The 27913-nt window shown below is 46.8% G+C and overlaps 1 protein-coding gene and 1 long non-coding RNA gene across 3 annotated transcripts; one reads left to right on the top strand and one right to left on the bottom strand.

Annotated features, from left to right (window-relative positions):
• Positions 1 to 1116: 1116 nt before the first annotated feature.
• Positions 1117 to 3977, bottom strand: LOC8053353. Its single transcript, XR_005714819.2, has 4 exons — positions 3806 to 3977; positions 3039 to 3148; positions 2836 to 2962; positions 1117 to 1266 (listed from the first exon to the last, which is right to left on the bottom strand). It is a non-coding gene; the product is annotated as an uncharacterized LOC8053353 (long non-coding RNA).
• Positions 3978 to 6933: 2956 nt separating this feature from the next.
• Positions 6934 to 27815, top strand: LOC8053354 (DNA excision repair protein ERCC-5 homolog). 2 transcript variants are annotated; one of them, XM_029969000.4, is made up of 13 exons: positions 6934 to 7459; positions 8429 to 8604; positions 9352 to 9521; positions 13689 to 13869; positions 13945 to 14173; positions 14976 to 15643; positions 16876 to 17010; positions 17470 to 17683; positions 19987 to 20134; positions 20979 to 21167; positions 23221 to 23311; positions 25942 to 26160; positions 27604 to 27815. In XM_029969000.4, the coding sequence occupies exons 1-12, from the start codon at positions 7372 to 7374 to the stop codon at positions 26092 to 26094; spliced, it is 2442 nt and encodes an 813-aa protein (XP_029824860.2). In that variant the 5' UTR covers positions 6934 to 7371; the 3' UTR covers positions 26095 to 26160; positions 27604 to 27815. The 2 variants fall into 2 exon arrangements, with proteins under 2 accessions (XP_029824860.2, XP_029824863.2); XM_029969003.4 differs by having other exon boundaries at positions 6935 to 7459; positions 25942 to 26152.
• The last annotated feature ends 98 nt before the right edge of the window (positions 27816 to 27913 follow it).

The raw sequence follows: 27913 nt of genomic DNA on the forward strand, positions 1-27913 counted from the left end.
AATATGGCAACAGCGTTTTGTTAGACGCCTTTTATACTTTCTGCAATAAATCATTTTTAAACTGAAAAAGTGTCAAAAAAAAGCTATAAATCATTCTAGAGCTTTCATGTATGCTTTATTGCAGTGGTTCTCAACCATTGAGGTCTTGCGGACCCCTTGTGGGTCAGCAGAGATGATGGAGGTCCCCATTTGTGGTGAGGGGAGGGGAAAGGTATAGGTTAATTATTATAATGGTTTAATAAATGGATATAACTAAGGGCTAGCATGAAAGAGACTTTTCCAATTGACATACACACAAGAAAAATCACCAGATAATTGGAACATTTCTTCTTAATCTGAAAAAATACAACTTTTATTTCCAGGTTTGTCTGATTAGGCAGGGCTTCACAGACCCCTAGATTCCCTTCGCGGACTTAAAAGGGTCCGCGGACCCTCGTTTGAGAACCACTGCTTTATTGCATTCCACAGACCCTTCAGTTTACCGATATATGTTTATTTTATGATTTCACTATTTCAAATTGTCTTAATCCTCCCATAATTTTTGCAAATAAAACTTTTAATATTTGCAAGACTAATTAAGCTACATCCTAACAAAGCACATATTTGTTGTCAGATTGTAAAGGTAGATAAGCTATGTAAATATAATTTGAATTGGATCACATTAATATAGTAAAAAAGAAAGCTCTAGAAGCAGTGTTGCCCCTAATAGTTTTGATGACGACATCCTAATGCTAAAAAAACCAAACAAAAAAAAAAAAACAGACAAAAATAGATGTTGATCGCTTGTTTGCTTTAGCAGCTCTGTACAACAAAGCTCAAACTTTAGCGGAATGTGCGCAAAACCCCACAGAGAACTGTTTCCCTGAGTGCTTCCACAGTGCAGAAAAGCCAAAGCCAGGACACCTTTGCTATGTGTGCTCGCTTTGCTACAGTGCACTTGCGCTGTGGGAGAAGCATACTCAAGCACCTGGAATATTTTTTATATACAAGTTGTGAACTCAAATTGGAAAATTATAAGTTGCCAGTGAGTTCATTCATATCAATATTGAGCTGTTTATTATGGTAGACAATACAAACAGGCACATTTCTAAAATTGATTAAAGTGACTACAAGCAGTTGATGAGCACAAGGGGATTTATTTATACAGCGCACATTATTAATGTGAATGCTAGTTTGTTAGGTTTGTCTAATCCACCCTCCTACCATGACAACCAGGGAAGAAGTTTTGAAGACTCCACTACAGCATGACATGTCCAAAATCTATACCTGAAAAAGAAAAAAATATTTTGTTGTAACTTGGAAAAAAGCTTGCAATCACCTTGATCTACACTTTATTGCACGTCCTGCAGCAGCAATTTACGAACCATCAACTCCGTTTCAACAATCTATTTGAATTATGCTTGTGCCACTGTTTAAAGAGGCAGTGCAATGATTTTCAGACTTTGATCAATGAATCGCGGGAAGAAGTCTTTGTCATTTATAAAATGAAACTTTTTCTTTTCTTTTGTATGCACTAGTTATTATTTAGAAAAAAATGAAACACATTGAATTTTGTGGTTACACCATCTTCCAAGTGATGTGCGCAGTGATGTAACGGGGAGACCATACAACAGTTAGGTCCTGTCACCTAGTCCATCAGCGCTCGCTCCGTGCTTGTCAACTTTTCAAGGTCTGTTTTTTTGGGCACAAGAGCACCCGGTCAATGTCGCCGAAAGTCGCGGTGAGCGGTCCAAATCGAGGCAAAAAACAAAACGCAGACGCAGATTCCGTTTGTCAAAAAAACCGGCTTTACCACGGGGAACCGGGTTTGTTCGAACGGATGGGGGATACTTTTGTTGACTACAGCTAGATGGTGCCATGAAAACTTAATAAAACTTCTGGTGATAATGCAAGTCTTTTGATGGATTTATGCATGCTTAAACAAGATTTCTTTCAAACTTGACTCCGAATTGTTTCACGACTTGCTAACCCACGAGTGTACTCCATTGATGATGTCGCATCGTGGTTCCCACAACTGCCATACGCAGCTGCAGATTGGGAAATAACAGGTGTTTCTGTTTGCGATTAGGCAGCGGAATTGCAGTCTTTCAAGGGGAGAGAATGTATTTTTCTCACTTGCACCAAGATATACTAAGAAATACAAGCTGCATATTCTTCCAACATTAAATTCCAACATTAAAATCATTTCATTTCCCCCTTAAACGTGCATGTTATCATTTTCGCAAAGCCATCGTTACTTTGGTGCTAGGGTGGTCACAACTGATGTAGCACAAGAGCCCACACTGCTATTGGGTAAGGGGGTGCTAAGTTGACTTCTAGAGACAGATCTTGCTGTGAGGTAGCTAGTGGTATCATCCCTGCGTGCCCAAATGTTTTCATGTGTCAACAACTGTACAGCATTACTTCAAGTTTGGCTGGTACAGTACTATGTCCATTATAATTGAGCAGTGCTTTGTTTCATTAACCAGATTAATGTCTACCTTGAAACTTACAATCAATTACATCTGTCAATCTAGCTTGTTAAGTTCACATTAGTTATTTTGTCAGTTGGATCAGTACAACGACAACCTCAGCACTTGAATGAGGCTGCGGTAGAGCATTTAACAAAGCAAATTAGCACAGGTAACTGAGATGTACGATATCTGCACTTTGACACATCAAAAGCCGCACATGGCTCATGCTTTGTGATTTGCCTTCTCATGTAGCTGTTTTCGGTGAAAATACGACGACGTCGAGCTCCAAGCTGTAGTGTATAACAACATTGTGACAGCATTTTTGGTCCACAAATGCTCAGCCACAAAGACTTGATTGCAAAGTTTGTTGATGAGAAGGTACCTTAATTCAGGTCGTCTTCCTGATTGCGAAGTTTGAGTATTCGGGACTTTGGACGTCTCTCTCATCTGAAAAGACGCACTTGGAGATGCTCGAGTGAGGACTTCCGACACTGCTCAGCCATCCCTTCCTAAAACGGAAAGATACGACATTTAGCCCAAGAATCAAAAGTTGCGCTTACCAGCGACTTGCAAAGCTGTACGCACATCTCGTTAACCTTCTCCCTCTCTCCCTGCACCACACCTTCGACGGTGCCCTTAGAGGTGTTGCGGACCCAGCCTCTGAGCTCCAGCTCCTCCGCTTTCTCCTTGGTGCACTGAGTCAAAGAGATATGCGTGCACATGGCAAGTTAAGATGCGAGGGCAAATTGGGTTCTTGCTTTTTTTTCTCTTTTCCGATTCGGCATACATACCTTGCGGAAGAAAACACCTAGAAGGAAGCCGACAGGGAGAGAAATTAACCAACAATCGATAAACTTGATGTTCAAAATATGTCAAGTAAGCAAGAGGGCAAGTAAGATGAAGGAAACTGGGCTGAAGGAGGAGAGGGGACGTTGGGGGGGGGGGGGGGGGGGGGGGGGGGGGGCTTAACTGGTTAACACGCGCCCCCCTTAAAACGTCGCCTCAGCGAACGCGTTTATGAAACGTGTTTCTATGTAGTACCGGAAGAATTAAGTCAATATTCCACCCGCAGTGTTCACATGACTTCAGACAGCCAATGGGATGGGACTGCCGGGAGAATCGGCTGCCGGCAGAATAGACACTGCCTCTCTCTATGCACTGAACCATGCCAAGCTCCTCGGTATCTCGGCGAGCAACTGCCAGAACTATGAGCTTGGTTTCCGAGCCTCGCTTTGGTTATTAAGGTAAAACGGAGTATGTATGGTAGAACTGACATTAACGAGGTTCAACAATGGAGAAGCACTCGGTTCCTATGGAGCTGTCCTCCGAGAAAGCATGCTCACGATAATTACCTTGCACTCTTCCGGAGACCTCAAAGTGAGTATTGAACAACATCTTAAGCCCACGTGCTGCTTTCATCTGCTTCAATAAAACAGATTCATTTCAAACACGCGGCGATACCGAACTTTGTGACGAAGGTTGGACGGAAAGGACAACTCGTTCATACCGAAAATGGAACCGTTGAGCTACGGTTGCTACGGTGACGACTTCGGCAGTGGGGTGAAGCTCTCGGCTACTTCCGTCCCGCCGCGTATACTTATGACGTTTGTCCGGTCCGGCGAACTGCTTCCGATTGCCGCGCTCCCAGCGGCTGTTGGCACTTGTTATTTCATTTTAAATAAATATGATTCATATATTTAATTAAGCGAACTAAAGTTGAAGTTGTTTTGAAGGTGTGGATGGGTTTAAAGCTTGTTATCGTAACTTTCTCTTTCACTCATTCAACGTGTCTGGGCGCGCTTTCTCTCTCTCCGAACCCGCGCCTCGCGCCTCGAGATGCGCTGGCCGCTGGCGCCGGGAAGTCGGTGGACCGTTAGAACGCGCGAGGGACGCGAGCCGGTGAGTTGCTTCGCTTCTGGGAGTGCGTCGCGGCGCGAGATTCGTCCCGCGCTCGTGCGCGCGCGGCTATCTTTTCTTTTTCGTGGGAACTTGTTGTTGGTGTAATGTGGTCAAGCATGGATTATCGTCATCAACACACCACCTGATGTGCCAAGTGGGGAAACAATGACTGCCGAAAGCCGGGATATCAATGGTTTCGAGTTCGAATGGACGTGCGGTACGCTCTTTTGGTCTTCTCTTGCTTAAGTTTCTGATTAGATGTTTGCAACAAAACCTAACTGTCGCAGTGGTAGTGAGTATTGTTTGATTTTGGCAATAGCTACGATGGTTTCCAATCACAAAAGCAAATCCTATCATTGTTCAGGATTGCTCTTCACTCGCCGCGAGAAATATGTCATTGTCAAATTACTGGAGACTTCTGTGTAGACTTTTTCATATCAAGATCGAGCACATATGCTCACTTTAAAAGATGGCAAACTTTTTGCTGTGAGCTGTTTATTTGGCACTGTTGTCAGCGATTCACGCGTCTGTTCGCGAGGAGTGAAAATATGAGCCTAAATATTTTTCGATTAACCGAGGATGAGCGATAGAGCGATCCGCTCTGGTTTCCCGTTTCGTTTAGCAGTGAGATATTAAAAACGAATGGGCAGGTTCTCGATGAAGACTCAATACCAAAGAGCTGAGCTGTTTTTCTTGGTACTCATTGCTTAGTTTCCTTTAGTTGCAATTAAGACACCGTCGTCTGTCTTTACTTATATGCTTACTTATATAATCAAATTTGCAAGGACACATATCATCACCTTCGTCGCACGTATAACCTTAACGTTTTATCTTGTTTTGTTGTTCATTTCTTTGTTTCTCGTGTGCAAAACAGTGAGAAATTTCGTCTGTATTTTCTACTGTCTGTTGAATAAAAATGAACGCAAAAGGACAAGCATTGCATATTTTTTGTGTATGTGTCACTTTCGTTGCTTTGCTAGGTTTCTGCTGCTTTGCTGCTGGTCTCGCTTTTCAGTGCTGGCTTGTGTGCGTTTCAACGCACATTAACCAGCATTGAAATGCGAAAACCAGCCGCAAAGCAGCAGAAGCCTAGCAAAGCAACGCGCATCCCGGGCAAAAAAAAAAAAAAAAAAAAAAAAGCCACAATATATATACTTTTAACTCTAGGTGGCGCAAGCTGCCGCCCATCCATCCAAACACAATGGCGCTGCCGTGCAGTTTCGGTTTTGGTTTCGCTGTGCCGCCATGTTGATTTTAGTACAGCCACCAGATACCAGGGGATTCAAATGGCGCTGCGGCCTCCCAGGGTTTTCCAATTTGCGTTCCATGGGCGGTATAGGAAGTTGCACTCCTCTGACTTCGGTGTCTCCGACTGGTGTGTTTAGTGATGCATCGAGCGTGGTCCCATTCCCAAAGGGGCAACAAATGACGCCACAGAAGCCGGAATGTCATGCTAACGGATGTCGCGATCCTGGCGGTTGGTAATAAAATTTCTGGCAAAAAGCTGGCGCGAACGTGAGTGTCGCTGTCGTCACTATGTCGCAACTCCTGGCTGCGCTAAAGGCTCTGTTATACTCCGACGTAACGCGTGCGCGCGCGCGAGCGCGTCACAGCGACGTCACGTCGGCGAAAACCCGACGCTCTATACTCCGGCGTCGTGGCGTAACCGACGCGACCGGCGGCGTTCGACGCAGCCTGACCACCTCGACGCCAAAATGGAGCATGCCGTATTCCGCGCCGGCCGCGCCGGCGACGCCGGACCAGGATGCATCACGCGCTGGCTCCCGGCAGCCCTCCCGCGGGAAGCGCGGCGAATACGAGCAATAGCAGACGACGGGAGCACTTCGTGTGGCGCCATGTTCGAAGAATCGGACTCGGTCGGGGGTCGAGAAGCTGATCGAGGGAATTCGTCCTCACCTGTGTTTCTACGACACGAGGAACACAGGTGAGGACGACACGAGACCGTGCGACACGACACGACACGAGACCGTGCGCTTGTCAAAGATGTAGGGTATAAACATTTACCACCTACGCTTGCGGCGCAGGGGGTGCACCAACAGTGCAAGAGCGAGTTTTCGTCGGGCAAGGTACGTCCACGCCATCGCTCGAACTTGGCGCTCAAGAAGCGCGAGAATTCTCGTCTGCTATTCGAAATGAAAAGGAACCGGAAATGGCGCATTCTCGCAGGAAGCGCGCCCTCGTAGCCAGATTCTGCGCATGCGCCGCGCTGGCGACCCACCGACGCGCGCCGCGGGAGTCGCCAGGGCCGCCGGAGTATAGAAAGGTCGAATTTTGGACGCGCGCGGCGTGACCGACGTGACGTAGCCGACTTCGGCCAGCGTTCTCTTGCGCGCGCGTTACGTCGGAGTATAACAGAGCCTTAACTTCCATAGACTGTCAAGTAGGAGAGCGACCTGCCGCAGAACAGGCGTCTGTCACACACACTACCGGTTCTGTGACACCACCAAGATCGCGGCCGGCGAGAGCATGACACTTTTATGACGTCATAAAGCAGAAATCAAGGCACCCTTTTTTCGGACGCAGCGAGCACACCAGCCGGCGACGCGTTCATGTGGCGATTCCTCATTAGCACAATTAGTGTAATATTTTGTTAGTGCTCGTATTTAGTCTCGGTAAATCGATATCAGTCATTTATTTTGGTTCGACTCGCTGATCTCAGTGGTTCAACCTTCAACTTTTGACCGGAGTTTCCCTTTAAAGATGGCGTCCTCCACGTTTTGTGGGTGACTTCGCCTTCTCGCCTTCCTTTGGCCTCGTGACACTCTGAGCGGCTTTCAATCTACCACTCAAACCAATCGATGGATTTGCATAGAAAATAGTCTGCCAACGTCTCGTCTTTAGAGTGCCTTTGCGAATTGGGACATTATGCCTTTCGAACTGTCTTTCGTGCCTGATCGAAGTGGTGCAGTGGTGGCCCGGTGAATCAGCTGAAGCTAGCCCCTACCCACAAGCATCACGAGCTCCAATTCGAGTGACTTGCTACCGGCTATCCTTTACCATGGGAGTGCAAGGACTCTGGCAGATACTGGAGCCCGCTGGCAAGCCCGTAGCCCTGGAAACTCTTGAGAGTAAAGTCCTCGCCGTTGGTATCCTTGCACTGGGAAAAGTTTTGTCGAGTTCTCAAACTTTGTGATCCCGAGGAATGGACTGAGGAACCCATCCTAGGTGTCGGCACCGATGCAGTGAAGCAGTACATAATCTTACGGATATTTTGAGCAATTAATGCAGAGTTATAGGGAGCGTAGTTATGCAACAATGGGTTGCTCAGGTCTGCTAAAAGAGCGACTTATCTGGACGTACACTTTACTCGGAGACAGGGACGGTCAGGGACTTTTGGAAGCTCGGGGGAGCCCATGATAGTGGTCTGGTGAGCCACTGGGTTCATAGGAACACAATTTGTAAGATGTATGAAAGGAAGCAAAAGTCGAAAGCATGCGAGGGAGTAGCAGGGAATCGAAAAATTGTATTTCACCTTCCATTCAACCTTCCCCACTAAGCTCAATTTCACAAGCTGTGGGGCAGCGCCATCACAGGCGCTATACCTTAACTCTTCGCAATAGCATTTAGTTCGCAAAAGTGCTTGCGTTGAGGCTTTAGTGTAATTTACTATCGATTTGAATTATCTTAGTAGCGGATACAGTGAGCCTCCATGGTATGGACAAAAGTCTTTTCCCTGTCATCCGGGTTTTATAAACCGAATAAAGCATTATTATTATTATTGTTATAAAGCACTGTCTACAGCCACATGCTCATGACGCCCGCATCTCCAAAAGCGCTGTATGGAATTCTAGAGATTCCTGGCCTTTTAAAGTGTTTTCTCGGCAAGCCTCTCGAAGTAGTTAAATCTACGTGACTTCATGCCTGAATACTGTGGAGACAAATTTCACGCGTTCGCTCAAGAATGATTGTCGCTACTCCAGAGAAACTCAAAGCATTAATTTTTTATCATAGGGTTTTTTTGGATGCCACCTGTAAGTGCCGGTTGCACTGTTTCAAACTAGCGGAGCTGCCCCTTGTCTCCTGGGTGTTGTGGCTCCTTGACTTTGTGTGCCCAGATATAAGCATGTGGATGCACCAGGCACTGAAGGGCATGCGGGACTCTGAAGGGGGTCCCGCGGCCAATGCACACCTGGTGGCCCTCTTCCACCGTGCCTGCAAACTGCTCTTCTACGGCGTCAAGCCTGTGTTTGTCTTTGATGGTGGGGTGCCCCAACTCAAGAAGCAGACGTTGGTAAGTGGGCACCGGTCATTTTCATTTATAGCTTGAATTGGCATCTCTTCATCTAGCAGAGGTGCCTTGCTGTTTTCATCCTGTCAGTGAATACAGTGGTTGTTCTGTCGATTACCTTCCTTCTCTGTGCCAACTTTATGCCAAGGGAGCATTTTTTCGGCCTGGACAGTAAGTCAAAATAATGACATCGCACTCAAGTTATGTATTGTGCATTGATTGGCAAAAAATGAAAAATGTTTACAATTCTCTGTAGTGCCAAATTAAAGTGCAGCTCTTGAGGAGGAGGAGGGGAGAGTACAAAGGGGAGGGTATGCCCCTCCTCTCCTGCTCCTCTCTCATTTAGCGAGAAATCTTCGCTAAATTTCTTACTACATTTAGCAAAAATAAACTTTGCGGAAAAATTTCCCTGTTAAAGTTAGCGGAAAAAGTTTTGGTTAATTTAGCAAAACATTTTCCCGCTAACTTTAGCGGGGAAACGTCCCATAATGCAACGCGCGGTTACACCGACGGCGACGCCGCTTAGCCCGGAAACGGGCACTTAAGAGCTGCGCTCTAAATAAAACTTTCTGGGGACGACAGATGACAAACTTCGTGAAGATGGCGGATGTCAACGCCATTGGTTCGATCTGTCTCCTGTTCTTTCACGCATCCATTTATTTAGACAGCTTTAATGGTCTTCCAACCTCGTCGTATTGTCTGTTTAAAGTGTTTCAAACCTAGAACATGAAAATGTGTCCTGGAATGCAGGCTGCGAGGCACCAGAGACGCGCAGCCATGCTGGCCGATGCGCAACGCAAGGCACGCCTGCGCCTGCTCACCTCTCGCCGAAACGCCCATCCGTCGGTTCGGAACCCGCAAGTGGAGGCCGACATCTACGCCCTCCCTCCCTTGCCCCCTCACTGGTCCAAGATCTATGGGCAAGTGCTTCTGCCTGATAGCATTTCCTGAGGGGAAGCACTACACTAATGGCCGTTATGACTTAGGTCTCGATGCAGCAGACTGCAATGGGTTCCTGGAAAAAATAGAATAATGTGCAACAGCACTTCATTGTTTCGGTCACAGCTCGAGAAATGTGACCTATTAGTACCATATCTTCTGGTGTAAAAGTAACTTTTTTTTCCCCCAAATTCTCGTTTGTGCATTTCATGCAATAGTGCGACTTATACCCATTTTCTTTATATAAGTATGGACGTTAACTGCAAGATGTAGGCGATATTGCCTTTTTTGCGACAAAGGAGGAACGGCAGAGCACCTGCCAGTGGCCTGCTCTTCCAACAGACCTAGGTGTGGCGACATAGATCCGTGGCTGCAGCATTGCGCCACAGACGGACGAGAAGTGAGACTTGTATACTACATTTATCATTAAAACTGACATTTATAGGGGGCACAACTTATAGGCACTTAGAGACTGGAAAATATGGTATTAAAGGGACACTAAAGAGGATTCTGCGATCGTCTGTTCTTGGTCATTACTGATTCTAAGGGCCCTAAGCATCCTAAAATTACATTACCACGACGGCAATTTCCTTATTAAAAACCTGATGAAAGGTCGGGACACACCCCTTTCTGAGCACGCTCAGGAAAGTGGGGCATACCCCAGCAGCGGCATGAGCGCGATGACACCGCTGCTGGGGTGTGCCCCGCCTTTCCTGAGCGCGCTCAGAAAGGGATTTGTCCCGACCTTTCATCAGGTTTTTAATAAGGAAATTGGCATCTCGTTAATGTAATTGTAGGATGCTTAGGGCCCTTAGGATCAGTTATGACCAAGAACAGATGCATTAAAACTTGGGTTTGGGCTAGTTGGTCCTTTACTGAATAAAAGGTTAAAAAGCGCGAACAAATGAGGACAAAAAAGAAACACGGACGACAGGACAGGCGCTTCACTCAAAAAGCGCGAACAAACGAGGACAAAAAAGAAACACGGACGACAGGACAGGCGCTTCACTCTTGAGAGTGAAGCGCCTGTCCTGTCGTCCGTGTTTCTTTTTTGTCCTCGTTTGTTCGCGCTTTTTAACCTTTTATTCAAGAACAGATGATTGCGGAATCCTCTTTAGTGCCCCTTTAAGAAATCTGAAATTGAGCTTTATTGATGTTGGGGTTTTACGAGGATCACTTGATGTACAGTAAGTGCCAACATGAGCTAGCTCAACTGTTGGAAGGAAGGTTAGAAGGGGTCGTCATTATTCTTTATAGTCGGATGGTGGCAGGTTGTTCCATGGCATGCTGGAGGTACCCCATCTGGCATTTCTATGTCAGTAAACCTGCTCATGGGAGAGCATTGCTCTTTCTGTCCAGGTAGGAAAAGGAAATGTAGTACTCTGAAAATACAGAGTTTCTTTATACCTACACGCAATGTCAAATGACTACCTATAGGCTGCCAGCCACATTTATACAACGTCTAGCCAAACATGTCGGAGCATGGGCACCGGCAGGATTTTTTCTTGGCGGGGGCAAAACTTTCGCACCTGTCATTCTTTTTTTTTAATGGGGGGGCGCACCTGTCATTCTTTTTTTTTAATGGGGGGGGGGGGGCAGGGCAGGGGCAGGGGCAGGGCAGGGCAGGGCAGGGGCAGGGCAGGCAGGGGCAGGTGGCAGTGTCACAGTCTGGCTTGGGGGTAGCAACTGCCCCTTTTGCACCCCCCTGCCGACGCCCATGCGTCAGAGGTCCATATTTGAGCGCTCGGTCTAAATCTCAGTGATGTGATTGCTGCGCCAATTGCGCCAAACTGCGCCAAGGGGCTAACCCTGCTACATCCTGCTACATTTTGCCAAAATATGGGTAATCTGCGCCAAGCCTGCGCCAAAGGACCGATTTCGGTCGTCTTTCAAAACCGAAACTAAAGTAACCTGCATCAATGATCCATCCGGTCTTGCATAGTTTTCCCGCCGTCTTGCGTTTCGCACTCTCGTCGTCTCGTGGGTCTCGTCTCGCATCTTTTTAAAAATGTTTCAACGATAGACGCGGGTGTGTGCGGGCGCTCCGGCGCTAGCGTGCCGGGTACCAGCCATGCCGTTATGCTGTGAAACGAAGCCACGTTTTTGCGTGGTAGGAGTTACTTTGTGAGCTGAAGCACTCGCTCCTAAATGCAACGGCCGTGGGAAAACCAGATTTGGTCCCTGCCTACCAGTCACCGTCGTCACGCGACGTCGGGTGTTGCTGTCCCCACGTCGCTGCCAATATAGCGCTTTCTAAACTGAAACGTAAGGACCGCCGCATGTTCAGCATTATTGTTCTTGTTTAAATCATACGCTACTAGTACTACAGAAATCCCTCTTTAACTCAAAGACTTCTGTGTCGAAGTATTCACTACCTAGGTTTCTCTCGATGGGCTTTCTGAAACGTGAAACGTATGCGAAAAATCTGCCGCGAAAGAACGTTGAAAAGGAGTGAGTTAAGCAAAGAAGGCAATGTCTGCACGCTGAACCTGCACAGCGCGCTTGTTTGTCTCGCGTTCAGTCGTTTCACAAAGCGCTCCAAGAACGTTTCGAACTTGGCTCGCGATGTCCTCCATCGTTATGCTCAGGTTCTTTTTTCTGTGTGTTTAGGTTGTACCTCCCCTGCCGGCCTGGCAAGCAAGTGCCGCTGGACTGTTTTAGTCGTATGCTGGACAGTTACATTTTGTATACACTGTCGGGAACCGAAACCACACCACTCTGAGCGGAGTGGTGTGGTTTCGGTTTCGATTGAACAGCCGTTGTCTCCGCTCGCGCAACTAAGCACGTGCAACTGCAAGCCTGCCGAAGTTTCTCTCATGTGCATGTGAACATGATTGCACGACAGGGGCACGAGCCGATCGTTGGCAATCCATTTTTTTTTTTTACGTTGGCATTTGCTTACTTTTGACGAAAATCTTGCACGTCGGGAAACAGTAAAAAGGTGGCAAGCGATTTTTCGGAATTGCTCGGCCACGCCTACATCACTGTACGCTTGTGGGGCGTCTTAATATCTCTTTGGAGAAATTGAAAGTGGACATTCATTACTAGCCGAAGGCAAAGCGAGGCTTGCAGCAGCCTTGCAGAAAGTTTAGAAAAGCAAAAAGAAGAGTACCCGCTAGTCGTAATGCACCTTTGTCTTGTGTATACGATTTCGCAATGCACTGCAGTAGTTACGTGTTTCATGATTTGGAGGCTGCTTTCATTCATTATATCATATACCTAGTAAACCTAATGGTGCGATATTTACTACTGAGCTGGTCATTTTCAAATAAATTTTATATATGCAGTTTGGTTTTTATTTATCTCTAGCGGGTACATATATATGTACCATTTAACTGAAGCATTGCAAAATGTGTCATGTCATTGGCATTTCAGTTACATGTGGAAAGACTCCCAGGTGGTCTAACTCGACCATAATTTGTTTATTGCGTCGAGCAAAGTGCCCTTCCTTTGTCCAGCACTTAAAACGAATATTTGTTCTTTATTTTTCGAAGAATATCTTCTCCAAAAAACACTTTTTCTGCTCTAAAACACTGTTTTGGCTGCTCCAAAAGCCACTTATACTGCTCCAAAACACTCTTTTGGTTGCTCCAAAAACCACTTATGCTGCTCCAAAACACTGTTCGGGCTGCTCCAAAAGGTGCTCCAAAACGGCTTAGGCCAATCACATCACTGAAATCTGGAACTTGTTGTCATTCATGTTGTTGCAGCATTGCGCAGGACACAGAACAAGGCAACTAGAGTTCCTGTATAGGCTCCCTACAAGGGTCAGAGTTGCGTGTCTGTTTTTCACGTGCCGCCGCGCCGCTGTTCGCCGAGATCCAATCACGTGAGGAGCAGACTCAAAATGCCGTGCAGGAAAGCCACCGGTGCAGCCGCTTCGCCGACGGTGCAAGCGCCTCGGCATGCGTTCCCCTGCTTTTGCCTCCGCCTCCTTTCCTGTTTTTGCTAGACGTTATATAAGACAGAGAAAGAGCACGATGACGCTATTCGCTGAATTCAGTCAGGTGAGGTGCAGACTCCAAATGCTGTGCAGGCAAGCCGGCACTACGGGGATGAACGCAGAACTCTGGCTCTCGTAGGGAGCCAATGCCGGAACTCTAAAGCTAGTGAGCTTACAGCGCCGAATTTGCTGTATCTTCATGCAGCGAGCAGGAAGATGAAGAGTTGAGCTGGTCAAGGCCGGGCATCGGCCTGAGCACCCGGGAGCTGTCGCTGATGGACTTCGACTCGGAAGAGTTTGAAGAGCTCCCTGCTGAGCTGAGGCACGAGGCTCTCAGGGCAATGCAGCACCAGCAGCGGTGGGGCCGCAAGAAGCAGTTGCCCAAGGTGCTTTCTTGTGCAAAAGAGAGCGCTCGTCCAAGGTGCCTGGGAACGCTGTGTAACATGCTTCCTGTGTTCCAGGACTCCGAGGCTTTCTCCAACTACCAGTTGACCCAGCTGATGCGCAAGCGCAGATTGGAGAGCAAGGCCAACGAGGCCCGCAGGGAGATGCTCCGTCCAGAGGGACTCCCACTTGCAGAGGTCTACTCCGTGGCTTCTGAGAAGGGGCTACGGTCCCTCTTGCACCCACTGGAGCAGGGAATGCCCCAGCAGAGGACCACGTCTGTTCCTCTTGCTTCAAATGACGGAGGTACCATTCGTTTCACGGGGTGCTCTCTCCCGCTGTCTTTCACAATATGTGTGAAATTTGACGTATAGTAGTGACATGAAGTGGGATGCAGGTTATGATGCGGCCTAGTTTGAGTGTCTGCAGAGAAGGCTTCGAATGTTGTGCAAGTTTTACACTGATATATTTCGTTTGGTGTGTCAAACTGTACTGGCACCAACACACTGTTAATACTACGATGGTTTGCTATGGAAGTTTTACTGCTTCCTTTAGTCACTTAGCTGGCATCAAATGTAAAATTATAATTGATAGCTGAATTTGCCCGTGACACTTTTTGTACACTGCGCGGCACTGTTGGCACAAACATGACTTCGGTGCTTGTTCATATTTCATTTCGAAAGGGTGCTGGCAAGCATCAAAATTTACCATTAGGGTTAGTACCTCAACTGAGCTCTTTCCACCACTTCTATGGTAGCTTTGCTGACAATCCATCAATACTGAGATAAAAACAGAGAAAATCGGCGATGGCTTGTTCGTGCCGAGAGTGTCGTGGACTGTACTTTGTTGTTGTAGTTGTGAATCTACGGCCTTCTTTATGGTGCTTATGATTCGTGGAAAGCTTATATTCTTTAAGTAACAAGTTACGGAAACACTGAGAGTGATGCATGCATATGAGCTTCTAATTCTGGAAGGAGCTCATGCTCATTTCTTCTGAGGGATGCAGTCGAATTTTTTAAAGCAAATCGCACAAGCTTCTTCTGTCAATCACTAACACATCTTTTGAGGTGAAGTACCGCCACTGAAAGAATGCCTCACCTTTTGGCAGGAGTCGCGGAGCCAAGTCCGACCACAAGGGAGCAGCCCAAACCGGAAGAGGACATGAAAGTTCCACAGCCTAACACGTCTGCATCCAGCGACAACGCCGCTGTCTTGCAATGGCTCCAAGAGCAAACTCAGAAGGGTTCACCAGACAAACGTCAGGATCACACTTCATCCGAGAGCACTCTAGCGGCAACCGAAGTTTTGCAACACGACAGTAGCAAACAGCTGACGCAGCCTCCGCAGAGGCTCCAAGTCACGCCGCCACATCAACTCTCTGTGGAGAAATCCCAGGAAGTAGACGCTGCCTCGGAAGCCTCTCTCGAGGACGACATGATCGCCGCAGCTGTAACCGAATCTCTGCTTGAGAATGCTCGAGTTTGCAAGGATGTGGTGCCGGAGAGGACAGAAAGCGGTGTAGATGACAGTGCAGAGACATCAGACCACGGGGTCCACGCGTCACCAAAGACTGATGTATTGGACACCGAAGTATGTGACAAGACTCCACCTGTAGACTCTAGGGAGGTGTCTGATGGTGAAGAGGAAAATGTGTGCTACTCGTCAGATTCCAACCCCCCCTCTGAGGCAGAGGAGAGTGCTCAGCAGGCTGAAGAGGTGACAGAACATGAGCCTGTCCAAGAGAGACCAGATGTGGCATCAACAAGCCAGGAACGAGTGAGTAGATGTTACTTCATCTATCGATGCTATGTAGGAGAGGAAGAGTGCGAAAATAGGCCAGTTTGGCTTTTCCGAGGGTATGGGAATGTGTGCAGATACCGACACAGCACTTTGAATTTTGTCATCAGGTGTGGTTGTTTTGCTAGTATGCTGGACAAAACGAAATGCGCTAGTTTCATCCTTTGTAATAGTTTGCGACGGGCTAAGAATGTGGTAGATGGCTCCGCCGTCGGCGTGAGATTTTGAGCCTTTGATAGCACTTCATCGCATGTGCACCCAACAAGTGCTTGCCAAAGGCAGAGCATCTACAGCATTCTTAGCCTGACGGCGACTACAGTAACTCTAGTGCAGCAAATCCACATGGATCCTGCGATATTGACATTAGTGTTGGGAATGCCATCCAGAAATCTGAAGAGCATGTCTCGCACATCAGAACAGGCGCCTTTTGTGAACAAGGTGCTGGAGGGCTAGGTGGTCAATAAAGTATACATATGGCCCACACTGTCAAAGTTCGCTTGTCTCACCACACATCATTTTTCAATTCCCTCCTGGAAATTTGTTCTTATAGTGTCGAGATTTAATATAAAAAATAGCGATATCAGCTCGAAGAGACCAGTGCTTTTGCCCATTATACAAAACAAGTGCAATTTTGTTGGTGTGGAGAAAATACCCCCGAGATGCAAGTATCATCGTTAAACAGTTTGAAAGTGGAAGCTTATCTGCTCTAAATGTAAGAGTACATAGTTATAACTAGTACAGGAAGTCTGGTTGATCAGTACGTTTAAGAACCTGATGTCCTTCAGTTTGGAGAGGTAGAGCTTTTAAGGCTGGTTCACCCATTTGCATCCGAGTGCGATGGACTGTGTTGCAGCGGCTTGCAGCGGCTTATGGCGAGAGAACGTGCTGGCACGTCTACCAAGTAGTCTTGGAACCCTTTCGATCTGTGTATAACTAGACTGGAAGTTTTGCAGTACTAGTGAGATCAAATTCACTCTGTATGAGAAATAGTGTCTTATAATATTGTCGGAATTATTGTAAGCACACGGCAAAAGAAGGATGCGTAAAATACTGTATATGCATACTGGGTGTCTTCCAAAGATACCGGACAGATTGTGCCAACCTGTTTTCCCGTCGTAAGCGACTAGGAGCGGTTGCAACGTAGTCGATCGCAATCAAATGCAGACCTGTGAACAAACCTTTAGTGGCTGGTTATGAAAAATTCCCTGCAGAGTCCAACCACAGAAGAGAGTTGGAAGCCTCTGCAACTGTTGCCAGAGGAAGAGCTGAAGGAGCTGGAGAACCAGGAGCGCAAGCAACAGCGGCAGGCGACCAGCATGTCCGACCAGCTGGTCATGGAGTGCCAGGTGAGAAAGGGAGCATTGGAGCCTTCTTTTCATTCTCTTCCCTTGCACGGGGGTAGCCTTCAGAGGCATTTATCGTTGGCACTTTGTCGGTCGACACCAAACGGGGCGTTCTGCGTGTCGTGGGAAGGTTGCCCTGCCGCATGCCCGATCCAAGGAACAACCGGGTGGGGAAGGGAGGGAGAGAAGGGGGGGGCAGAACTCTCTGCCATCTAAAATGCTAGGATGACAGAGAACTCTCATCGTTGGCACGATTTGCAAAGTTGTTCCAAATGGCATTACCTGTAGGCACTGACAAGGTGAGGAGGTAAGGGAGTAGCTTTACTTGTCCTGTCTCCAGCGCGCGCTTCCTACCTTTGACGAGGCGCATGCACACAGCCAAAGTGCGGGGGAAGGCTTGGAAGCGGGTGTTTGAAAGACAATGAAAGCCCTGCCATTCTCACTCTGTCTGGTGCTGCGCAGGAGCTTCTGCGCATGTTTGGGCTTCCTTTTGTGGTGAGCCCAGGGGAAGCGGAGGCCCAGTGTGCCTGGCTGGAGGAGCAGGGCCTGACCCAGGGCACAGTGACGGATGACAGCGATGCATGGCTCTTCGGGGCGCGCACGGTCTACCGGCACCTCTTCGCATCCGACAGAAGGCCCTCCGTGTACCGGCTGCAAGACTTGGCCACCCAGTTGGGTAAGTGCGGAACAACAGAGTGGCAGAAATGTTGCGTGCGCCTTCATCTTTCTTGTCACGCTCGGCCCTCCCCAAATCTGAGTGCCCGCCAATTACGAAGATTAGAAAATAATGTTGAAAAACTAGACTTCTCCAAGCGGAAACTCCCTATTCCGACTCGCGTAGTTCATCGAAGAAGTGCAGCACATTGTCACGCACACCCTACCACTGGCATAGATAACAATTTGGGGGGGAGCATAATGCTTGTGAATATTGCGGGGCATTTCGAAGGGTTGGAACTTCAGCATCATAAGCCCCGGGCTATGCTTTACATCTTAACTTGTGGAGTGAGAATATAGCCCCCCAAAATGCAGTGTAAGCCCTCTAAGAAAGCACTTCCTAAATGCACATGATCTTACCCTTGTTGCATACAGCTCTAATATACAGTAGAACTTCGTCGATACGTTCTCGGTTGATACATTTTCCCGGCTGTTATGTTCAAAAACGCTGGTCCCGTTTTATGTTTTATTTCATGGAAATACATGTATTAGTTTTTTGCCTGTTACGTTTGCTTTCCCGGTTCTTACGTCCAAAAGTGTCGGCATCGCGGCGCGCCGGGCGCCAGGCTGTCACGCTGGCTTCAAAGTGAAGCAAAGCTGAACCATGCAATGCGGGTCGCACGGCACGCATGGGCTTGCAGGTGCCCGTCTTCTCTTTACTCCTTTCCCCCTCTTTTTCGTCTCTCTGTCTCCTCGCTAAGCTTTGCTGAGTTCTGCCACAGCTTCCCATCTTGCCCGGTTGTGACCTTGGAGCACTGCTCGGGTAAGGAGCGAGGCTGGCGAAGCGGCAAACGCTCATTCTCTCTTGCTCTCTCTTTCTCTGGCACGAGGTGCACCCGCATGCACTGCGCTTCTAGCTTCTGTTCTGCTCTATTGTGGAACCGTGGTGTTTCGGAGTATGTGTGCTTTGCGCCCATTGACGATGGTAATGGCATCGCGGCAAAGGAATGCACTCTCTTTTAAAGAGAAGTTTGATATACTTCAGATGGTGGATCGCAATCCCAGCCAGAAGAGATCTGACATCGCAAGAGACCTCGGACTTGCGATGTCAGCTTTGAACAGCATCACTACTGCCGACAACGAAGAAAGTGATGAAGATGTTGAGCAAGAAACAAACGATTACGCTGCGCCCACGTTTGCGGACGCGATCGTTGCATTGGACACCTTGCGTCGCTACGAAAATGTTCACGACTGCACAGAGAGTGAGAGAGGACTGCGGCTCCTGGAGAAATGGCTTTTACTGCTTAACATTAATTCGAAGCGGCAGGCAGATATTACGCACTTTTGTGAACATGTCCGAGTCCTCAACAGTTCTGTAAGTACACAAAAAATAAACCATTTTATAGGAGCTGCTTTCTCTCTCATGTAGAGAGAAGAGAAGTGCATTGTCGGTTGTTACGTTTTCCCAGATGATAAATTTTTTTCTGCGGCCCCCTGAACACGTATCAATGAGGTGTGACCTGCCTGGGTGTCGCTTTACTGCAGTGGTCACCTGCTACAACGTGGAAGGATGCACAACAGTGCTAGACAGTTCATCCAGGCCACCTCTGGATATAGTAAAATATAATCTCCAGTTGAAGGTCAAATCAAAATTAATGCCGTAGTCTATAGTCTATACTTATGGGTCTCTTTAAATAGATTTATGCCAATTAAGTTATATTGTAAGAGGAGCATACCATAAAGATTTACAATTTTTTTATTTTGCTGCAGATGCCGGTTTCTTAGAGGTTTGTACGTAACTCCACCTTCTTGATTGACTCCCCATTGAGCCGAATGCCCTTACACCGTCTGTGTGGCTGTGTGGCAGCCTCTCAATGCTCTGCTGGAATCACTTTTTGAAGAGCCTTGCACCCATTCCTGGACAGCCGCTTTGACCTTATCAACGATTGTGAAATGGTGTCCTTGCGGGTGTTTTTTCATGCCACTCAACAGGTGATAACCACTGGGGGCCCAGTCAGCTAGGCTCACGCACGACCAAACTAGGACTGGTCGTAAAACGTGTCGAAAAGACTGCCGAACCCGATCAAGTGTCGGGCAATAACGGCCTCACGCGTAAGCACATGATGCAATGATTGACCAGCCATCCAAACAACCGGTATCTGCAGAAAATAAAAATATTATAAATCAACATGGTACACTCTTTGTAGTATTATTGTGATGTTTGTGCAGATTGTGTGCAAGCTGCAGTGTTATAAAGACAATTGCCAAACAAATGCCATATTTACTATGGCAGAGCCTCCGAGTTGACTGACGACATCCTTTCAGGGTTAAATCGTCAGAAGCTGGTGGCTTTTGCACTGCTGTGTGGCAGCGACTACACGGCCGGTGTGTCGGGAGTGGGGCCAATCACAGCTATGGAGGTGTTGAGCGAATTCTCCGGTGAAGACGCCCTCCAACTGCTCGAAAACTTTCGGTGAGCATTCATATTCTACTAGGTTTTGTGTACATTTCTGTTGCCTTTCATTACACATGTCGATGTGCTGGTAGAGGGCTTCATAATTTGGCTATGTGTAATGTTCTTCTCTAAGACATGACTCGAGGTGTCTTTCAGAGCTGATGAGTGTTTCTGTTTTGCTACGCAGTCCCACAGTGAGTGATAAATGTATTTCGTGTGGTTTCTTTTGCGAGTTAGAAAAAGTTTCTTTTGATTTGTAAGTAGGAAGGGAACCTTAACTAACAGATGAGGCCTCATAAGAAAGAGAAATCACTCACTGGAAGCAGAGCTCATTTAACGGCTGGGTTTCAGATTGTGTTAGGTTGCTGGGACCATCCCTCGCATTTTTGTGACCCCAGAAGTTTAGAAAACTTCACGTTTGACGAGATTTTTAGATTCTAATGCTCACGAAAGTGATTGACACAAATATGTGGATTCAAAGTTTAGACAAGCTTCGAAAACTCAATGGCCAAGAGCATGTCCACAGTGCCTTGTTAGCGAAAAAATTGGTACCGTGGAAGCACAGGGATCACAGTATGCCTTCTAACTCGTGGCTTGCCATGTTGAGAACATGCGCCTTTCCAAGTGCAATGTCTAGTGGAAAACTCAAAACCTGCCACAGACCCAACTGTCGTTTTTATTATTCCCTTTTCTTTTTATGACAAGATCAGCCTGTATGTGTAACATTGGAATCCTTCAGTAAACATTTAGTAGCAAATTAGCACCCGTCCCGCGCGTTCTTCCGACTGTGTCTCGTCTATTTTTCACCGTTTTGCAGTAGTATGCCTGCCACAAATCCAACTGTGGTTTTCATGTTTGACAGGACGTGGCTGGAGCGTGCCAAACGCGAGAAGGTCCATCCAGGCAGCCGCACCCGCTCCCACCTGGTGCGGCTGACCGTGGAGCCGGGCTTCCCCAGCGCTCCAGTGGTCAGGGCCTACCTGGAGCCCAGTGTGGATGCCTCCAAGGAGACCTTCTCTTGGGGAACGCCTAACTTGGACGAGCTGCGATCATATCCTTTACCTTGCCTATCGGCGGTCAGATCTCGGACGGCGCTCTCTTTTACGATAAAGTCTGTATGTCGCGTAAGACCAAATTATTTGTTATTCACGGGAGAGGTGTGAACGACACAGCAGTTGTAAGGTTAGGACTCGAAAAGGTGGCCTGCGCTCCATGTCGTTCTTTACTCGCATTGCCGTTAATGCCTCACGAGTTGCTGCTCTCCTTCCGTAAATGAAAATGATAGGCTCTCCACTCTCTTTGTAAAAAAGTAAGCACGTGGGCCTTTGTTCGCAGAGAAATGTCGAGCAAAGGTTCAACAACCACAATGCACCGTAAAAGCTGGCCCTTGCGTTGACACCATGCACGCATAATTCTGGTTCAGAATTTTTTTACAGCGACAGCTTTTAGTGGCCCGTTCCCCGTTTTTCTTGACGGCGTGAGCATAAACGCCGTCAGTTTCCCTGCTAAATTTAGCGGAAAAATTGACGTCACATGACCTATGCACCAATTCAGTTTCCCCGTTAATATGGCAGGAAAATTGATGTCATGTGATTTGCGTCACGGGACATACGGACAAAATCAGGTTCTCCTCTAAATTTAGCGACAGATTATGTCGCATGGTCTATCCACCAATTCAATTTTCCCGCTAAATTTAGCGGAAAAATTGACGTCACGTGACATACCATAAAGTTCCGAGAGAATGCTTGCCCCCAAACGCCCATCCTGTTTTTCTCGCTAAATTTGTTTAACATAAAAATTCCGAAACATTGTCCACCACCCAATTCTTTTTAGACGTCACGCGATGTTCGACGGTAATCGCATTTGCTGCGTGATCTGGTGTACCGGTACATCTGATAAGCAAGTTCATAGCGGGTTCCCATGTTTTTGTCCACTATCTGCACGCGCAATATCGGCTCACGTAACACGCGAGTTGTTCCCGTGTGTATATTGCACCATGAAATGTGAATCTGCTGCGTTTGTGGTATTCGTTCCCGTGTCATAAAAGTTTCTAGCGGGTTCCTGCGTTTTTTCCGCAACCTGCGCGCGCGATATCGATTCCCGCAACACACGAGTTGGTCCCGCGTGTATATTGCATCGCAAAATGTAATTCTGCTGCATTCGCGATCTGCTATATTTGTCCCCGTAACATACGAGTTTGTAACGGATTCCTGCGTTTTCGACTGCAATCTGCATGTGCAATATCAGTTCCCGTGACAGGCAAGTTTGTAGCAAATTCACGCATGTTTATTGCATAAAACTTGAGCCTGCTGCATCCACAACCTGCGGTACCCTTTCCGGTGACAGGAGTTTGTAGCGAGTTCCTGCGTGTTTATCGCACCGTGAAACGCGATTTTGCGGTGTCTGCAATCTGCGGTATCAGTTCCCGCATCACGTGGTTTGTAGCCGGTGCCAGGGTGTTCATCATTAATTTTTTTATAGGGTTTTGCGGTGGCATCCCGAAAGATAGCCCGCCCCATGTTTTTCAGCATTTACCTCTTCATTATGGGTGGGTGTTTTTTCAGAACTTTACGATATACACCAATTCAGTTTTCCGCCAAATTTCACGGAAAAATTGATATCACGTGACCTGACGTCACGGGACCTACAGACGAATTCAGGTTCCCCGCTAAATTTAGCGGAAAAATTGTCAATCGACCGTCATCGTTGAATGGGCAGCACAGCTGTTGGTTAAACACCTCTTGTCGTCTAAACGTCGCACAATCTTTCTTTTCCCTTAGTTTGTTTCACTTTTCTTATTTTAGCCACTGGCAGAATGAGAATGGCAGGTAGGTCCCTCAGTTGTCCCGCCTCCAGTGCAAGCCTCTTAGCTTCGATGACGCTTCAGTGTCTCACGAGCCTCGAGCAAGCACGTGCAGCCAGAGCCCGGCGAAAGACGACGTGCTGGAGGCCGTGCGTTTGAAAAAGACGCCCTGCCGCTCCCACCTTGCCAGTCACTATAACATTTTGTTCGGCCAGCAATCCATAGCTGTGTCGTTTCCTCAGTTTCATTCGTCTGTCGTGCCCCAACTCTATTGCTGTTTTGGTCCTTGACCCCGAGTCACATTTGGTCAGCGGAAGTTGGGCTGGCAGCGCGAGAAACTGGACGACCTGCTGCTCCCTGTGCTCCGCAGGATGGGTGAGAAGCAGAGCCAGGTGAGAAACAGGTGGAGGGGGTTGAGTGGACATTTGTGAATTTCAGAAATATTTGAATGTTTGTGAACATTTAGGAACATCCGTGAATATTCATCAACATTTGTGAACATTTACAAATGTTTGTGAATAGTTGGAAACCTTTGTGGACATTTAGGATTGTTTGTAAACATTTAGAAACATCTGTAAACATTCACAAACGTTCATGAGGATTCACAAATGTTTGCGGACATTTGTAAACACTTACAAACATTCACAAAATTTTGTGAACGTTCATTACCATTTGTAAACGCAGACGTTTTTGAACATTTGTGAACATTTACAAGTTTGTGAACCTTCCTGAGCATTCACAAATGTTTGTGAACATTAACATTCATGAATATTCATTAACATTCGTGAACATTCACATGTTTGTGAACAGCCATGAACATTCATCCATCAAAATTTCTCTCCAAACCTTGCTGGTGATTTCCACTACATGGAGCAGATTTTGGATCAAGGGCCTCCAACTTGGCCCATGTAGCATATGCTTTTAGGGGAAAGTTTGGACGAGTTTTGATCTCGCTGCCTTTCGCCTCACAGTATCTCGACTTGCCACAATTCTTTCATGGCTAATGCATAGAAAATTGAAATGACGGTATTCTGTAATGAGTTGGCAACTTTTTTTTTTTTTAAAGTAGGAAATTGCTTTGCCAACATTTATTGCACGACCAAAAATGCACAGCATAAGTTTCATGCGTGGCTTCACACTACTAATTGTATAGCAAATAGGATGCCAACAACAAAAACGAGCTTGGCTCGTTACAGCTAGAGTTCCTTGCCCGGTTTTGGGGATTGTTTTTTCTAGTTCGGGAGTGTTTTATCGGAGTTTATTTTCTCCCAAAGTGTCAGTGTTTTTCAATACCTATTTCTGATGTCGGTCAAAACTTTGGTGTTTATCGGGGGACACACGTGCGTCCCGAATACCTGGAAAACGTCCCAGTAACGGCAAGAAAGCGAAAATAGAAAAAGAGTGTGGTTCCCAAAGAAAGAAGTAGCCTTGCAGACAATTCAGTCGAGGTCCTATTCCTGGTCTACAGAAACTAAAGCTGTAAATAAAAATTTATGCCCTGGATCCTTGGCTCTTTATAAAGGTATAGTCTGTTGTGTTGAAAGGTTCCTTTAAACTATACCTGTCAGTGACTAAGTATAGTTTGTTGTGTTGAATATGGGGCAATCACTCCCACAGTCGGGTGATGTTGTTAAAAAAAAACGCAGAAGGGAATAAAAGTGACTTTTTTTACATAATGTAGCAAAAGGCTCCCTAACTGCCTTCAGGAGGCAGTCACGGGGCCAGCTATATTGGGACAAACAGGTTCGACGTATCTAGAGGGACTGTCGTCCGTGCAACTACCTAGGTACCTTTCGAAGAGGAGCTGCACGCTGTTTTCGTGTGCTTGGCGTGTTCACCCTAAAGGCCCGTTCACACTCTTGCGACCGAGTACGACTGAGAGAGACGAGATCTCTTAAAACTTGTTAAATGTTTTTAGAATGAGGGAACACACTGACATTGTGGCGCCATCTATGCGGTGACCCTGGAACTGCATTTCACAAGAGCGAAGGTTTTGCGGGATTTCCGAGGTCAAATGTGCGTAATACCCATAGAAAGGCTCGTTTATAACATTGACAAAAGTTTTTCGAGCCAAGAAAGAAAGGATAATGCGCGAGAAATAAAAAAATGTGCCGGACCGCCGAGTTTACACTGCTTCCCAATAGATGGCGCCAGCGGGTTTTCTGGTTTAAGAAGTTTTAAGGAACCCAGGTTTAAGAGGTCGCAAGAGTGTGAACGGGCCTTAATTTTATCCTTGTAGAACTGGTCACTTACCTGAACATTCCTCTTGTCCCCTTGTCACTCAAACTTCAGAAATCTCTTTGCGCGAGATGCGGAAAAAGCACAGGCTCCCGTCATTCGCCATTCAGTTACCCCTAGAAACGTGTTGTGCCACTTCTGAGGTACAAAGTCTCTCGTAACGCAACAATAATGGCACAAAAAATTGCAATGGTTCCCATACAAATAGCCAAGATGTCCGCTAGCATCACCTGCATGTTGCATCCAGTGAGTTTGCACGTGTGCAGAACCCTTTTTGGAAAAGGTCCACTGGCTTAGAGGGGAGAACCTGGAGGAATCTTCTTTGTTCTAGTTTTTGAGCTAGGTGGCGTAAGCTAAAGGCCCGTTCAGACACATGCGACTTCTTAACACCGAGTGCCTTGGAACCTCTTAATGTCTCTTAGAACGAGAGGACACACTGGCACCATCTATTGTATGGGGAAGCAGTGAAAACTTGGTGGTCCCTATTTCTCTCGCGCATCATTCTTTCTTTCTTGGCTCGAAAAGCTTTTGTCTTTGTTATAACTGACCAGTTCTCATAGGTATTACGCACATTTGACCTCGGAAATACCGCAAAACCTTTGCTCTTGGGAAATGCAGTTCCAGGGTCACCACATAGATGGCGCCACCGTGCCAGTGTGTTCTCTCGTCCTAAGAAATTTTAAGAAGTTTCAAGGTGCTCGGTTCTAAGGAGTCGCAAGTGTGTGGACGGGCCTTAACACCCATCATAAAGGGTACAGTCACTAGTATCCATCCATCTACTCAGACCCGGATGGACCAGTACCTGCACGTGCTCCAGTCGCCCCGTAAGCCCAAGCTGTTCCCGAGCAAGCGGCTCTGCAAGGCCCTGGGCAAGATGGCCGACCAGCCGGTGTACAAAGCAGAGAGCGAGCCCCAGCTGTCAGAGGAGAGCGACTGACCGTGGTGACCCGCTGTACGCCACCTGGATTCAATGAAGTGCACACTCTAGAAAGGAGGCAAGCATGTCAGTCATCATGGTGACATACTACCATGTTTCCTAGGCCATAGTCCGCAGACTATACATGTTTAGAAGTTCAATTTGTGCAGCACGGTCTATGCAAGGATTTGTTTCTTCAGAATCGTTCGTTACGAGACGCGACAGAATTTTTGGGTGACAGAGTATGTTAATTAAAGACAGGTTCGCGCATACATTGCAGCACTAAATGAACACTAGGAACTGCGCTGATGCGGCGTCGACTGGAAAGTAATTTAGAATAGATGTAGCGCTGTATCACCGATATAGCACGAAGTCGGCACTGCATCAGGAGAGTCAGCACTATTTCCAGTGCTGACTCGTAGCACTGTTATATATGTGAACAGGACGTGATGACAATTTATGTCGATACGAGCTTCTTTGCGAACTACTATCTAAGCTTGTTACAACAGACCTGGTTACAACAGACATTTGGATATAACATGCCGATTTGTGAAGTTCGGTTGGTTTTCCTCCATGTACCTTCGACTCAACTTCATATCTGCATACTACATACTCTTCTTACAACAAACAAAAATCTTGGTCAAAATCAAGGTCTGGTATAACGAGCTTAGACTGTAATAAATCGGGCATTTATCGCAGTGTACGAGAATTTCTTACGTGCAGATTGGGCACCAGATGTGGATTGTGGACCAGACGCACACTAATACCAACGTAGAAAAAATAAATTTTGAACCAAAATTTGTTTTTTTGTGGATTATATACGGGGTCTGGTATATTGTCCGGAAAATATTGTATACATTGGGAATATTTAGCCGAATTTGCTTTTGGTACAGGCAGGCATGGATTGTGTTTTGCAAGGGGCCATCAATAAAAGATAGTTTTCTTCCCTGGTGCTGCATCGAGGCTTCATTAAAGTCCTCCAAATTAAAGGAGCACAAGTTTGGTCTCGCAGCTAAAAGACCTAATGCTCCGCAGTTTTTTTATGTTTGCAGAAGTCTCTGTGGGAGCTCTGGAAATGGTAGCCACAAGGTTACATGTGCGTTTCACAAGACTATTGTCAGAGCTGTAATGATAATAAACGTGGAACAAGCTTTTTGTATTTCCCCTCCAGCAGCTTAGGTGTAGATCCCTTCCTACTTCTCTGAAACAGTAGAGCAGGTTCGAAAAAGGTTGAAATCCTAGTGAAATACAGTTATGAAGTGACTCAAAGTTATATTTCAAAGTGCAGTGTTCCAAGCAGTGCACCTCTGCACTGCAATTGAATGGCTTGAGATAGTAATTCATCCTGTAATCCTTCATTGCCCATGACAGCCGTGAAGTCTCTGTTTGGTGACAGAAACAAGATAGTAAAGCTCTAGTGCAGTGGAATTCCACTGTCAATGCTTTCTAACTAATGACACAACTTGACTCTTGCCATGAACCATAGCCTGATTGTACCTATATTGTATTTGGACACTCTTTCTCTTACAGGCTGTTTGGCCCCGTGTCACGTGTACAGAGCGAATGCATCCACCAACCGGTTCGGCCCCTCACATCTTGGAACATCTACACTCCAAGACGATCACACATGAGCAATTAAGATTGGTCTCGTCTTATCTACTAATCAGTTTTACAAATATTGGATCCTTTGTCCTACCCTCGCATGCACATCCTTTTTAAATTGAATAAACTAATTTAAGAAACGGGCGTTTGCTTTCTGTAGAAACGACACCATAAAGGACGGCTCACAGCATCTTGCTGCTATGAGCCTTAGGCGCTGAATAACTGCAAATTTCAAGAA

Source organism: Ixodes scapularis, unplaced genomic scaffold, assembly GCF_016920785.2.
Source record: "Ixodes scapularis isolate PalLabHiFi unplaced genomic scaffold, ASM1692078v2 PGA_scaffold5__190_contigs__length_132052651, whole genome shotgun sequence".
Classification (NCBI taxonomy): domain Eukaryota; kingdom Metazoa; phylum Arthropoda; class Arachnida; order Ixodida; family Ixodidae; genus Ixodes; species Ixodes scapularis.